We start from the raw sequence: 16,083 nt of genomic DNA, 5'->3' as shown, positions 1-16,083 counted from the left end.
GAACTTTGTGGAGTCAAACACATACAAAATGTAGCATGCACACAGGCATGTGCAGGATTTACCCAGACGCTTCCATGTTACCCCGCTCCTCATCTTTTTCCACTGGCTACCCATCACGGCCCGTATCAGATTCAAGACCCTGGTACTGACCTTCCGAGGAGTGAACGGGACTGCACCCGACTACATCAAGTCTCTCCTGCAGCATTACACCCCCACCCGCCACCTACGGTCTTCTTCAGACAACCACCTGGTGGTCCCACCGCTCAAGCCCATCCGGTCTCAACACAAGCTCTTCTGTCTGGCCCCCCAGTTGTGGAATCAACTCCCCACCTCCATCAGAGACACTGACTGTCTCTCCAACTTCAAGAAAAGGCTCGAGACGCACTTGTTCCTGGAGCACAACGGTACTTAGGAATGGTTTGCTTGACCCAATTGTTAGTTTTCTCAAGGATCACAATGACTCCGCTTAGATACTGTACTAGTACTAGATACTGCTTTTTTTTCCACAGGTACACTTGCACTTATAGTGGTTCATGTTGTTTAATTGTAACTTGTTTAACTAATTGCTCTTGTGGTTCTTCCCTTTGGCACTTATTTTGGTTGTTCACAATATGTGCTTCATGTTTTTGGCTACTCGCAATGTTTTGGGGTGATCTTCTTGTTATTGGCCGGGTTTGCTAAGAGCTTCTTAAGAACATTCTAAGAGCGTTCTACAGCACTCTTAGAAAGTTCTTAAGAAGCTCTTAGCGTTAAGAGCTTCTTAACAAATCTGGGAAACCCGGCCATTATCAGTGACCTATGCACTTTGTAAAGCTCTCTCTTGGAAGTCGCTTTGGATAAAGCGTCTGCTAAATTAATAAAAGTAAATTTATTTACAGGTATATGAAAGATGATCTGATCCACTGACATGTGGTCAATGTTTCGAGTCATGTGCAATACAAAACAGAAGCATCCTCATGCAGCCCATCCATCCACTATAGAGGTTCACCACTAGCAGCAGAAGAGAAGGAAGCGGTGGATCCTCCCATCCATCCCAGATCACACAAAGAAAACGTTTTTTTTGTGATAATGAAATTAAATAAAGTAGGGGGGAAGCCGGGGAGAAGACAGGACCCTGTGTGTGTGGAATTTAATTATCTGCAGTATGAATCAAGGATTTACTCATGTTTAGTAGTTGTATTGCCAACAGATGTGGTTACATTCTCGGGACATAACGCTTTGTTGACTTTGGTGAAGTTAAGCCCATCAAAGCAACTCTCGAACGAGTTCAGAGTATCTGCAAATGTGCCCCAATCCTTAAGGCCCACGTTGCAGGGTGTACATTGGTTCTCTGTCAAGTTTAAAGTTCTTTAAAGTCACTCCAGGCATCACACCTGTCCACATTGATATATTTTCCACTTATTTTATCTTCCTTAATTTGCTTACTTCATTTTATCAAATTACACTGGATCTTGACACCTATGGAATATGTCAATTTGTTTCTAATTTTATGTGATTATAATATATTTTACCTCTGTTTATTTTTCGAACATATTTTCTAATATGATACCTTTCTATATAATTGTCTCATCAAACATCACATATGTAAGTTTTCCTTGTTTCTTGCCTCTTGCAAACCAGTCAAATATATTGTTGCGATTTAGTAACATCGTTAGGTGGCGCTGTCAGGGTCCTAGAACTGCGGTCTTGAAACTGCAGCTCTCTGGAGAAGGGTCCAAATGCAGTGCTCCCTCCTCAGGCCCCTCCAAACCGGAACTCTCTCCTCAGGCCCCTGAAGCCGGAACTCTCTCCTCAGGCCCCTTTTTTCATGTGTATCCGAGGTATTAGTGCCACCGCTGGTCGGAGGATACTGTAGGCTATTTATATTAATAGGCTAACTTACATTGAACTTCGGTTTTAGCATAAGTCAATAGTGTTTAACAAAGCGGAAATTAGCATTGCGGCTAGCGTTAGGTACAGAGTTCTAAATTAACACCCTCCAAATGCGGGCTAAATTTCATTTTCATAATAAAAACTCGCTAGCCAGTTTGGCCGGTGATAGCCTAAATGAGGCATTTCATCAACGATACATAAGGCTATGTTCTCGGCATGGTTATTGTTAATTTATCCCCCTGCAGTAGCCTAAGTTTCCCATGAACACCGTAATCCTACGTTATTGGAATATGGAATATATGTTTAGTGCTATTACACATCTTTATGATTGAAGTGGTAATTGATGAAGCAACATTTAACATAAATACAAGGATGGATATTGATTTCAGATTAAGAGAGTAGTGTTGTTTGTATTATCAACGTTAAAAAATGAATTATTTCAGAGCCGGCTCTTGTTGCCGTGGAAACAATAAACAATAACACGAGCCAGCTGTTGCTGCTGCAAATGACCAACGGAAAAAATGTGATATTCTATAATGACCACTAGATGACGCTAAACTGCCAAACCTATTTTCTATGCTTGCCAGGGTTAGAACAGTGATCATGTTTGTAATGTTAGCAATACGTAACGCTAGCCGCAATGCTAATTTCCGCTTTGTTAAACATTATTGACTTAAGCTAAAACCGAAGTTCAATGTAAGGTAGCCTATTAATATAAATAGCCTACAGTATCCTCCGACCAGCGGTGGCGCTAATACCTCGGATACACATGAAAAAAGGGGCCTGAGGAGAGAGTTCCGGCTCTAGGGGCCTGAGGAGAGAGTTCCGGTTTAGAGGGGCCTGAGGAGGGAGCACTGCATTTGGACCCTATTGGCTCTCTGGGCTCTTCGGGCTCTCCGCCGGTCTGCAGGTTCATACTATTGAGCCGAGGGGTGGGGGTCTGGGAGCGCTGGAGAGTTGTCCAGTTATTTTACCTTCATTAGATGGGCTTTTATTTTGAAGAGAAAAAAATTGTCAAGACATGACCCGGAAATACTCTCTTTGACGTGCTCCATAACGACGTGTAAATAATCCTATATTTGTTTTTTATCTGAGATGTCTTTTTTAGCCAGGCGATGCGGAGTGCAATTCAACCCGCCGTCTATGGTTTTGATATATGAAATTGAGAACACCAACAAGATTCGTAAAAGAATTATACCTTTAAAGAATTTTTCAGAAAAATCAGGTAGGAAACTCGTACTTTACTCAGTTATACGTACAATTCACGTTACTGTACTAGCTAAAGGCAGAAGATTACGCTTAAATTTGGCGCTGTAAAAAAAGTATTAGCGGTTTCGTTGTGATAAATTCCTGATTTGATTAGTGATTCTGGGTGGTGTATCATCAACGTCGCCAACAAAATCTGCGTTTACTCAAAAAAGCCTCGCTTAAGTAGGCTAAACATTTGCCCGACTCCGAGTCACACTTGAAGCGTCTGCGGCGCGTTACTATAGACCATAACGCCTGGGACACATTGGCTGTTGCAAGCATCCTTGCGAATATGGAGGACCAAACCTGCCATATTTATGAATGAATGAATAAATAAATGTCCACATCCATGCATTTAGACAGAAATAAATGTATTAATTAATGCATAATTGTCAATCAATAGTTACTTATAATCTACATTTATTTATTTATTTGTGTATTCATTCATTTATTTAATCATTCATTCATTCATTGTTCCCAATATGATAACGAGAAGAGCCCAGTAGCCATGGAAACTGACGTTCAGACATTGCAATCGATCCAGAGCCATAGATCTAGCTAACGCCTGGGACACACTGGCTGCGAAGCAACACAAAGCGCCACAATCGTCTACGAATGGCGCAATGCTGTTCACACTAGATGCACATTTCTCCACGCAGGTCACCAAGCCTTTCACCTTCTCTGAGCTTTCCTTTTTTACATGTAAAGCTGACATGGTACGTAAACATGGCATAGGCTATATCTAAAGGAGACATGACATGAAAACTTCATTTTATGAGGTTATTTAACATTAATATGAGGTCCCCTAGCCTGCCTTTGGTCCCCCAGTGACTAGAATTTTCGAATTGTCTAAACAAAGCCCTGGGTGTTCTTCTCCGCCTTTGACAAAATGAAGGCTCAATTGCTCTGTTTGAAAATCTCCTCCGAGTGACGTAGATACGAGAAAGGTTACCTCCCTTTTCTCTGCTTTGCCCGCCCAGACCATCTGGCCCGCCCATGAGAAACTGAGCTACCACCGTGCAAGGGCAAGTGCGATATCGGTTTTTCCTGGAGAGACATGGCGAGCAAACAAATGAAGCACAACAGTTGCTCTGTGCTTGGATGTACAAATGCAAGCACAAATCTGTTTTTAGTTCCTTCATCCGAGCCTCTGCACAACCAATATCTCAATTATATTTTCGCTGGAAATGCGCCAACACAACTTATGTCTGCGCCAAAGCTGGCCTTGCTGAAATTAAATTCTGGATCATTACTAAACCTCCTTGGTCAAGCTATAAACCTTGGACATGTAAGTTAACTAACGCAATCATTTTGTTGCTTTACTGTATATGGTTACCTAGCTTGCTACCCTTAGAATGTGGCTGTAACATTAGCTCTGCAGCTAACAGCTGAGTTACTGTCGCTAATGTAAAGGTAGATGGCATCAAGTGTGTGTGTGAATACAAACGCTGTAACACGATTGTTGTACACTTCTTTGTTATTTGGATAACCGTTCTGCTGTTGGTGTTATGGCTCGCGATATCCGCCTTTCTCCACATTGAAATGACTGTGTGCACCTCTGCAAACCAGGGTGATCAGATGAGAATGGCTAAATTCGAGGCATCTTACAGCAACGGGGGCTACGAGCCATTGCGATACATCCATTGTAAATATTAGCGCATGTTGCCGCCCCTCTCCTCCTCATTAGCATTTAAAGCTACAGACACAGAAACAGCGCGTTTTGAGGGACTGCTCGTAGTGGCTGTAACTATGCACCAAGGCTGAATTTCGGGAAAGATACTTCAGATACAGTATTAGGGGACCACTAAGGCCTATATAAAAGCATCCAAAAACAGCATTTCATGTCTCATTTGAGCAACTTGTTGCTCCATCAACCGTCGCAACAGCATCCCATTCACAACATAACGTTGCAACATTTGGCTTTTTGTTGCCGTAGTCTTTGTAAAATACGTGCTGTGGGGCATACAACTCCATGTAGGACTAAGCTAGTTCTCATCTTCGATGATCAACTTTGTGTCGTCAATCTTACCGAATTTCTCTTCTGCTTGATTGGGGGCTATGACAGATCGTCTATCTCGCTCGTAAACACACTGTTTAGAAACAATGGACAAATATGTTGGCTTGACAATCAACGCAATCAATAATCAGGATTTTTTACATTTTGAGAATTGATCGGATATAGTTTTTATAGAGGGAAATACATGGTTTAACTGTCAGCTTTGTGAAGTTGGGTATTAAGTGATGTTACAACTAACATAGTAAAATCTTAATAACATGTTTTTTTATCCAAATATCATATATGATGAAATATGGTCGGCCACCCTGGCCAAGTCTCTAGCAATTGCTCTATTTACATGTATGTCGTCCATGACAGCAAGGATGGATGTTATGCTAACATAATCGAATAAAACGCATTGAAAACAATTAGCCAATGGTGTGTCAAATATTGCCTACCTATTTTTGATTAACACATCTTATTAACATATTGAGATGAAGAAATACAGAAATGAATGAATAAATTAATGAATAAATGCAGAAATAAATAAATAAATATAGTGTATATTAGTGTTAAAGTGAACCAATTATCTATAATCTTTTTTACATTTCTTCACTCAAATGTATTCCTTACATTACTTAGGTTTGAACTGATGTATGTATTCATTCAGTTCACCGCCCATTTTTGGTCACATTTTAATTAAATTAATAAATAGGTAAATAAATAGATAAATTCATAAATAAATGAATATGGCCATGAAATAAACCCTGAAATTAGAAAAAGATGGCAATAAATATATAAATATAGCATAATATTTATATAACTGAATGCATTTCTCTACATCAATAAATACATTTACTTATTTCAAAATTATGTTTTTTAAAGACTACGTTTATGTATTTCATGGGACTTTTATTTCCTAATGCCACATATATTTCTGAAAACTGCATTTATTTCTGTGCTGTATTTATTTAACCCTATCTAACATGCAAGCGAGAGGGGCGTGGTTATCTTCAGACCAAAGCAGCTGCACAAGATCGAAGGCAGATGGGGACACTTAGATTCAAGAGATGATGGGAGACATAAGTAGTGTTAGAGATGGCATGCTGGTCTTTGTAGATCAAATTGATCAGCATGGCTTGTCAGGGGATAGCATTTTGGCACACATTGAAGATTTTGTAGAGGTACTTGGGCAGATAAGTGCTCTACAGAACATAGACATTGATCACAAAGTCGTAAATAGTTTGAGACTTATCGAGCACTGTGTTCGTGTGCAAGACGTACAGGTAGTATGGAGGTGATTAGTGCCAGGTAATGTTAGCTAACAAAGCGAGCTACCGTTGCTACGCCTAACAAAGAAGACAATCACTGCCATCGCTACGTCTGTAAAGCAGACAATCACTGCCGTCGCTACTTCTCCAAAGTAAACAATCACTGCCACCGCTACGTCGCTAGTCTGCCATTACTTTACTTCATTTATTTTGCCATGTACCGATACTAGGAATTCGGTATTCTCCATGCAGGCTATCCCTTACAAAAAAGAAGTATATTAAAGTATACTATAAGTATACTAAAATATCGATAGTACACTTTTAGTTCACTTGTGGTATACTTTTAAGCAGTATGAAAATAGTTCACTTTTGGAAGAAGTATACTTAGAAAATAGTTCACTTTTGATGTACTTTTAAGTATGCTTTGAAAAAAGTTCACTTTTGATATACTTTTAAGAAGTATGCTTAGAAACAGAAAATGGCATACATTTCTTCTGGAGTAGGATGTACGTTTTCTATTATTATACAGCAAAAACAGTCAAAATAATGTTAAAGTACATTACAGGTTACATTTTTTAGATCCATCTCATTCTAATTGTTCATGTCTATGAAAATCTATTATGCATTGCACATTGAATCTTTTTTGGTATTGAAGTTGTAACCTTAATTACTGCCAAAACATTCTGAAGCCCTAAAATCTTATACTAATAATTATTCATTGGAGTATTAATGGAAAAAAAAATAAGGAGCTACTTGAGAAAGAAGCAGACAGAAGGGTTGCATTATGCATTTGAAGGTTATACTGTCAAACTGACTGAAGGAAAAACAACGTGAAATAATGAAGATAGTGTGGCTCATTGGCTAGTCAATTCCCATGATGCAAGCCGGTAAATAGTGTTAAAATTTGCTGATAATTTTGCCGTTTGTTCGAAATACAAATCTAACTTCACAAATTTCGTTTTTTAAATGTGTGCTTAGAATGTAGTGTTTTGTTGCGTGGCAATTGTCATTGTTTGACTGGTTTACCATTGTAACCATGAGTTAAATGACTTACATTTCATAAGAACAGCTGGATTCTTCCAACGTTAATGTGTACGCAGTGAATAGCTTCTTTCAGCTAAAAATATGCAGTGAAATGTTGTGGGGGCCTCGTTCTCACCAAGTGACTTAAGATCTGAGGAGTTTGAGGGGCCCTTAAACATTTTAATACATTAGTAAGTAGTAGTAAAATTACATTTAGAAGCGTACTTCTCGAAGTACTTACATTAAATGAAAGTGCACTTGAAAGTATTCCAAAGTATACTTTGAAGTACTTTAGGAAGTATACTTGATTAACTGAAAGTGCACTACACAGGCTACTTTGCAGTATTCAAAAGTAAACCTTGAAATACACTATAAGTGTACTTTAAAGTGTACTAAATGAACTAAAAAGTGGGCATATTCAGTTTACTTAGTACAAAAAAGTATATAAATAAGTACACTGCTAGTATACTTTAAGTAACATGATAATAGTATACTTTTTATACTAAGTATACTTAAAAAATAAACTTGGAGTATACTTCTTTTTTGTAAGGGATAGCTTCACAAATAAAACAACAAGACAAAACAGAACAACAATACATGGACAGATAGTACCATGTACATGTGGATAGCTAGTAGGGATGGGCGTGGTTAATCGAATATCCGGATATCCTAAAGTAAGTTAGTATTTGAATACTTTTTTCGAATACTTATGAGCGTAGTTTGATAAAAAAAAAAAGGTTTTATTGAAAAACCGTCGCGTCATGTTGTGAATTCTAATAGTTGTGACGTTAGAAAATGATGAAAACCATCAAAAAAGGTAGGCTACGCCTGCGTTCTGCTGCGAGTCTCCTTTCATTTCATTTGGTGCTACAAGAAGCATAGTGTCCTGGCTAAGCAGTACCACGCAACAACCTCAGTTCTTGCAGTCTTTTCTACGCCGGCCTGCTCGTAAATCGACTCCGTACTAGCCTCTCCCCTGAGCATGTTTACATGCTAATTCTCTGGAATAAAAATGCGTATGGCTGATGCAGTTGTGGCTTATTTATTTTCTTACCAGTAGCCATGTAGAGCTAGCGTAATCGTCTGTTTATGTTCGCAATGTGTGGTGGCGCACCGTATCCTAGGATTCCGGTTCCAAGTTAATATCCAAGTTAATATGCAACATTTCTCCGTGTGTCTTTCGTTTTTATGGAGGATAGCCTACCCAATGTGTTTAATTTAGTCCAATGTAGCCTACTTTTTATTTCACATAATAATAGGCTAATCGCTTTTCCGCCAAATTAAGAGCCTACGTCTGAAGACGCAGCGTTTTTTCAAGTTCATTGTCTTTTCGTCATGTTAATAAATTGATCTTTCATTTGTTTTCTTTATTCAACCCTTATTTAATCTAATAGTTTAACAGTCCCAAAAATTGCCAGAATGTGTGGTGGTTCATGTGTTTACTGTATGCTTTGCGTCACGTCAGGCTAATTACATAACGGAACCACATTAATAAAATAGATTATCCGGATATTCGAAAATAATTTCGGATACTATTCGAATAGTGAAATCAGTTCAAATCTCCATCCCTAATAGCTAGGTCGATAAGCAGGCAGCTAGCTATAACTATCTGGCCTCACTATTATGCCTTGCTGGTATTACCATTTAGTGAGACCTGAAGTGAAGCCATTCAAGACATTACCCACACATTTGGATTTACTGCTTCAAATTGAAAAGTGAAGCGATCCTTCGATTGAAGTCAAGTTTCTTAAAGGGGTAATTTTCTGATTTTATAGGGTATTTCACACTGTTCCTTAAGGTCTGCGCCCTAATGCACCCTGTGAAATAACCCGAGAGGTTAAAAACGAGAGGTTTTATCCCTTTTACTTTATGCTCATGAATATATAGATGAGCTGCACTCTGATAAGTTGGTTTACAACGAGTGAAGCTGCAGAGCAAAGACGCAACACAGCCAACAGCACTCACTGAAACATTGACGGTGGTGTAGCGTGGTTTGCTCGTTTAAGATTAGTAATACTTAATTTCTAATAAAGTATAGTAGTTCTTGGGGGCACCACCTCTGATTCGTGAAAGGGACAGAGGAAACCTTGTTTAATAATATCGAATAATAGCACTCGTAATAATCAGTCTAATCTTAAGTAGTAAATTCTATGAAAGTAGAGCAGATCATATAACGTGAGAGATAAGCGAGTATTATACACAATGATTTATTTAAGAGAATGTAATTATAGTGAACACATACCAGACAAGTTATGGGTTAGTTGGGCTAAAGCAGTACAATCAATACGATCAATGGAAACTGACCTAACGATGATTAAGTCAAATCATTTGTAGAATACAATCAAACATCAACAATTCAATCACAACATGCCAATATGTCACAAGTAAGAAATATTGCAAATCGCAGTTACTTTTGTCGGTTTGAAGAACAGAGTCAAATGGTTCGTTATGTCCAACGAACAGAATCGGAATCTCTCGTCAAAGTTCCGGGCGCTCAGTGAAGGTGTAGGTTAAGAGGAATAGGTTAGAGAGTGACGCGTTCACCCACAAGTTTATCCTACGAACAAGCGGGGGTGATTGTACGTTTGGGGGTTAAATACCCCAAAGAACAGGGGGTCATCCCTGTGAAGGTGACCTCTCTCATTGGTCAGTTACTTCCACCTGGGCGTTGTCCTGGGACCTGCCCAGAGGTGTGAAGTGGCTGATAGTTTTGAGTTCCATTATCTCAAATGTCCATGGAATGCTCAAACTTCAGAATATAACAATACAACGTTCATAACTGGTTTTGTTAGTATGATACAATTATTTTGATACCAAGATTGACTGATTTAACTATACCTGAAGGGAAGTTATAATCAAACATCAATTAACAACGTTCTAGGTAAATGAGACAAACACATTATAACACATCGACTACTGTCCTTGAATTAGTGTCCATGAGCCATGTAGTCCTTTAGAAAATGTTTGTAAGTCCACACAAGAAAGTTCCTTCAAGTAATTCCCTTTGTTCTGACAATGTGAGACCATGGTCTCTGTTCCTGACCCCATGCTGGGTCAGGAATTTGAAGCTCCTACTCTGGGAGATAAGGACAAAGGGGAAGGACCCTTCCCTTGTCGGGGGTAGGGGAAGGTGTGGATGGTACCATGCTTTGTCTGTGGACTCTCTGCTACAGTGGAGACTTGAAATAAAAACGTACAAATAAATCTATTGTGTCTACACAACACTGTTTTCAACAGATTGCCTATATATCATTTGAAAATGAGAAGGCTACAAACCTGACAAAGATCTGGGGGGTGTTAAGGAAAAGCTTACTTCAGCAGAGTTCCGTTCCATTAAGGTGTCTTATTCCAGTTCTAGCTACGTAACCAAGGCAACTTATACTTCTGAACCAGCCTGCTCTTTGTCAGGCTAAAAGTCGAGCTAAATTAAGATGTGTTGCAAATAATTTCAAACAGGCGAAAACATAATCTCAAGAGATAGTTCCATCGAGTACATTTCGGAGTGCAAAGCACTAGGGCTATCCCCACTCAGTCGACGAGTTGATTTTCTGGACGATATGCTCTTGGTCGACTAAGATTTTTTTGTCAAGCTGCCGTATGGCAGTGTGAGATCTGATTCCCGCTTGTGTCACCATTGGCGAATTAAAGAAATATTCTACAGAAATTGTAGATTATATTATTTAAGACAAAGAAACTCAAAAAATATGTATTTCAAATAAAAGGTGTTATATTTGTCCCTTTCGTTAATCTTTTCAATTTGTTAGTTTTTTGCTCACGGCACGAGCACAATTGGCTGCCGAACTACAAACTCTGCCATAGCCTACCTGTGTTATTAGGCAAAATGGCAAATGGTATGGCAGCATTTCATTTACAGTACATTTACAAAGTACCTCAAAATGTGACTCAAAAAACGTTGAACACAAACTCTGCCAACAACGGTTTATTTTTCATAGTTCGACGTTCAATATGATGTAGCCACCACCTGAAAACCATAAGTTGGCCTACTTCGCTCATGCTAACACTCGCTGGGTTGAAAAATGAATATGCCTATTATAAGAATCACATCCAAATCGAATGACATTATTTATCCCACCACCCCCAAGGGTCTTCAGAGACAGAAGTAATGCTTCCCTGACCAGTATATAAGAGGTATAGGTTCAGCAGGCCCAGTGTATATTTGATCTAAATAGATTTTATTGTCATTCTTAAAAAATATATAGAAAAACACTTTAGCAACTCTTAAGGATGGCAATGAACACATAAGGGCAGCCTACCATCCTTAGTAGAAAGTAGTAGAAAGGAGAGTAGTAGACTATAATAGTAGAAAGGAGGCTTGTAGTCTGCTGGAATCACACACAAGGAAGCAAATTCACTGTAGCCAAGCCTTGACCACTGTTCAGTCTGTCTGCATCTCGGTGTATCTTTGCATTTGGGACATTCTTGAACAGGGTTGGTAACTTAAAAAGGTTTAGCAAAGGCAACTATGACAGGAAATATGAAGGGTATACCTTGCTCCAAAGCAATACCTGAATATTATCATCAGTTTTCCAGGTCATCTTGAAATACATAGAATCAAGGAGACCTTTTATTCAATTGCATAAAGTATCTTCATTGTTTAAAGTAGCCTATATTTTGACAAGCCTCTATATTACTTAATCCTCTCCTTCTGGCTTCCCCAATGTTATAGATGCAATATACTGTCCCCATTGGTGTATCCAGGCCCACTGGAAGACTCAGCCCCCAGGGTTTAGAAAGCGTTTCAGCTGCCCATAGTCTCCTGCTGTTTACTGATCCACAATTCAGTGCGTTTTTACTTCAGTTTTAGAAGAAAGGAAATTGATTAAGGTTGTTGAAACTAGTCCCTTTTAACTGTTATCTGGTTATTGGGATTATAATTTCTAGAGATTAAGTGATATCATCCATTAGTTGACTTGCATTTGAAATAATGTGTAGGCCCGTGTTTCTCAACTGGTGGTACCAGACCCAAAAATGCATCGCAAGCTGGTGTGGAGAGGGTCATGGACGTGAGCTTCCTTAGGAACTATAGGCTGAACAGAGCTGAAGTGCACTGTGGCTCAATCTCAATCTCCACCCTAAACCCTCACAGACTTGCTTGACGTCACATGGTAAGTGACGTCAAGCAATTGTTGATAGATCAAATCTGAAAGCATATTGGGAATGTATCAGAGGAAAAACTACACTCAGTTATGGCTGTATTAATCAACAGTGAGCTTTGTGTTTACGTCATGGGTTGGCTGCTCCTTCAATGCATGTTTGTTTACTGTTCTTCTTTCTTGTTTTATAAGGCGGGTTTGCCTTGTAACCCTAGTGTTTCACATCACAACGCTGTGAATTGTGGGCAATTCCCATAGCCAAAGTCTGCAAAAATGCAGATTTACGAAAAGGGTGCATAAAGGGCTCAAAATATCTGCCAAAGAGCCCTCGCGCACTTGACGATTTGACAGTAGGACACTCCTAAGCCCTTAAGCCTCTAAGTCTGTGAGGGTGGAGATTGAGAATGGGCCTATGACAAACATGAGACTATATATATATAGCATAAAACTACAATGCAACTATCCGTGTTTCTTGATAAGACGTTCACGTTCATTAACGTGTCACATTAACTCTTCCACAGACTGCTACAAGGCTGCTGAGAGACTAAAGAACCACACCAGACACAAGGCATACTTTGAGCATGTCTCATTAGAGCAACTGGAGAGGCTTCACATAATTCTGCGAGATCAAATTCAAGGCTGCAGCTTAGAACAAAGCCTTGCTTCACTTTGCCTAAACCCTGAAGAAGACCTCAACAAGCTGAGCGACAAGGACCTGAACCGCAAGAAGGCTGAAATGGACAAAATATTTGAGCGAAACCGTAGACATAAAGATGACCTTAACTTTGTTTATGACCTGGAAGTGGAATTCACTGAGGCTGCTCAAGAAGTATGCAGCTGGGATGAAGAGTCTAATGATGGGTTTTGAAGGGCAATGTTTAAAATTTAAATTCACATATATTATCAACATATGTTGATGATACATTAATTACACCATAGGAGTACTGATGCAAACTGTTTTAGGGTCACATGGAATTCTGTAAACACTAAGCTCCATTACTCCATATTAAAATAACTGATATTGAATTTGTACACAGTAAATAACCTAATACATTCAAGGGCTAACATTGTAAATGTGAAGACAAAATGTATTTTTTGTTATAAGAGGCCAACAAAGACCATGTGCAATATAGTTTGAATGTATAGGTTGTTGTTGCTGCCAGAATTTCCCACCCTTTAAACTCCAATTTAGGACAATTTACATTACAATAGGATTAATTTCTGTTAATTTACTGTTAATTTAATTTAAGATATTGTAAGGCTGGGTGTCAAACCTGCCCCCACCTCTCATATGCTAAAGTATGGAGTTTCTGGACGGTCTCAACTTGATGGCTCTCACACTCCATTCAAGATGTGGTCTGATTGGTTGTTCTTGTGTATAAAGGTAATTGTAATGCATTGTTCTTGGGATTCTTCATCTCCTAAGACCTTCTCCTCAGTTCTCCCTTGTCCTACTGTCCTACTCCTTGCTCACCTCTTGCTTTCTCTCTGATTTACAATGATCATTAGCCTGGCTGCCAGCCCAACTTCTCCCTGCCCACAAAACAATTTGGTCGGGAAGTTGAGTCTTGAGGGTCCCGTATTGGGAACAACTACATAAAACCAGGATCTGGGCGGACCAATGAAATTGCCAGGGCGGGCTTTATACGATGATGGACAGATGATCAACAGTAACGTAATCAACAACGTCAAGAAAGAGCCCTTGGGTTGAATTTGTTTTCAACAAACAACATATTACGTTGCTCTGATTGGTTGTAGGTCTATTCAATTGAGCGAAGAGGCATTTGTTTTACAAGTTCGGTTGAAACACGCCCCATAGTCACAGCCCAACGGAGAGTTTTCAGACTCATATTCTGACTAGAATTATGAGGATGACAACGTCAGGCTAAATTATCATGGTAGAGTAGGTAAGATTGAAAGCTGTCATATTATAACATTTGCCTTGTAATTGATTTCATTCATATGCAAAGTTATTAAATGCGTATTTCATTTAACCGTACTTTGACCATTCTTGCTCTGATTTTACCCATAGAGTCAAATACCTGTAATTATATTGGTATTGGCATTATTTTGTTCATGCTAATACACTGTTCAGTTTCCCATCTTCCTTTAAACCATAGGGGATTTTGTTTTGGTTGTTTGGACAATATTTAACCCCCTACAATATTTTCCAGCAAAGTGACTGTTGGTGAACTAACCTTTTCTGAACATTTCTAAAAACATTTCCAGAGTGAATATGACTACTGCTACTATTTAATTGATATAAAATCCAGGCCAGAAGGTTGATAAAGGCCATTTTGTGAGAGTGTAGACTTTCTAATAAGTACTGTCAGTGTGTCAAAATGGTGGACATTCTTAACTGTGATCAGGGCTCTCAAGTCTCACACAATCACCGTGAGACACACATTTCAAACAGTTCAGATGCTCTCATGCAACACCTTGTATTTCTCATGCTAAGAAGAAAGGGACAACTTGTCCCACTATATACATTTAATAGACATGGCACAGGCATATGGAGTTAAGTTTTCTGCCGAGTTGATAGCTGTCTTGAGTTAAATGCCACCTACCAGCAGAAACACTAGCAGCACCCCCTTTCCCCCAAACGTTGACAAGTATGGTAATCTCACACCAAATGTCTATAAAAATTGAGAGCCCTGATGGGGATGATATATCCAGATGTGCACTGCAGGTTTACGTGAATATTACCTAGGAGCTCTTTTAGCTGCTTTTCATATGGTCTGGGGTTGAAATCATTGGATAATATGGATGTTGAGTCATAGCATTAACATTTATGGTTTGATGAGTATAGCTCAGTAGTAGAGCATTCGACTGCAAATCAAGATGTTATTTAGGACAGCTGATTAGCAACATTCCAAACTGCTCTAGTCTTCTGACATCAAAGCACTTGTAATGATTAGGATTCCTCCCTAAGGAGGAAACCTATTGTTATTGTTAGTTTTATTAGGATTCCTCCGTGAGGAGAAAACCTATTGTATTTGTTAGTATTATTATTATTAAGGGCCAAGCAGCGAAGCTATTGTTAGGTTTATTAGGGTTCCTCCGGTAGGAGAACCCTATTGTTATTGGTGGCCAAGCCGCAAAGCGGCCAAGCCACCTTAAGTGTTTCTACGTATTCTTATAATTATTATTAGGATTCCTCTGTAAGGAGGAAACCTAATTGTTTTTGTTAGTTTTATTAGGATTTCTCCATAAGGAGGAAACCTATTGTTATTGTTAGCTTTAGTGGTGGCCAAGCCGTGAAGCGGTGAAGCCACCTTAAGGGTTTCTACTTCTTCTTCTTCTTCTACATCTTCTTCTGCCATGGGAGTCTATGGCAGCCCCTAGAACCGTATTGTCAGAAGTTGTGAAATTTGGCACACTCTTTAAATTGATTGATTTTACGTTTTATAAAAAGTTTTTTCCCTATTCCAATTCAAAATGTATCTATTATTCACAAAATGTGGCACAGATTATCTTCAGACCACAATCACCTTGACATGTCAAAATAGGATTGAATTACAGCCCAGATAGCACACATATGTCGGGCCGACGTCGGCTT

General features: G+C 39.1%; 1 protein-coding gene across 1 annotated transcript; it reads left to right on the top strand.

Annotated features, from left to right (window-relative positions):
• The first annotated feature begins 2,223 nt into the window (after window positions 1-2,223).
• cep19 (centrosomal protein 19) lies at window positions 2,224-14,523 on the top strand. The gene is made up of 2 exons (XM_084693155.1): window positions 2,224-3,097; window positions 13,046-14,523. Exons 1-2 carry the CDS (start codon window positions 2,968-2,970, stop codon window positions 13,390-13,392), a joined length of 477 nt encoding a protein of 158 aa, XP_084549281.1. The 5' UTR covers window positions 2,224-2,967; the 3' UTR covers window positions 13,393-14,523.
• Window positions 14,524-16,083: the final 1,560 nt, after the last annotated feature.

This window comes from Hypomesus nipponensis, chromosome 26 (genome assembly GCF_054491055.1).
Source record: "Hypomesus nipponensis isolate SF chromosome 26, ASM5449105v1, whole genome shotgun sequence".
Taxonomy (NCBI): domain Eukaryota; kingdom Metazoa; phylum Chordata; class Actinopteri; order Osmeriformes; family Osmeridae; genus Hypomesus; species Hypomesus nipponensis.
This window is presented reverse-complemented; position numbering and strand designations above follow the sequence as displayed.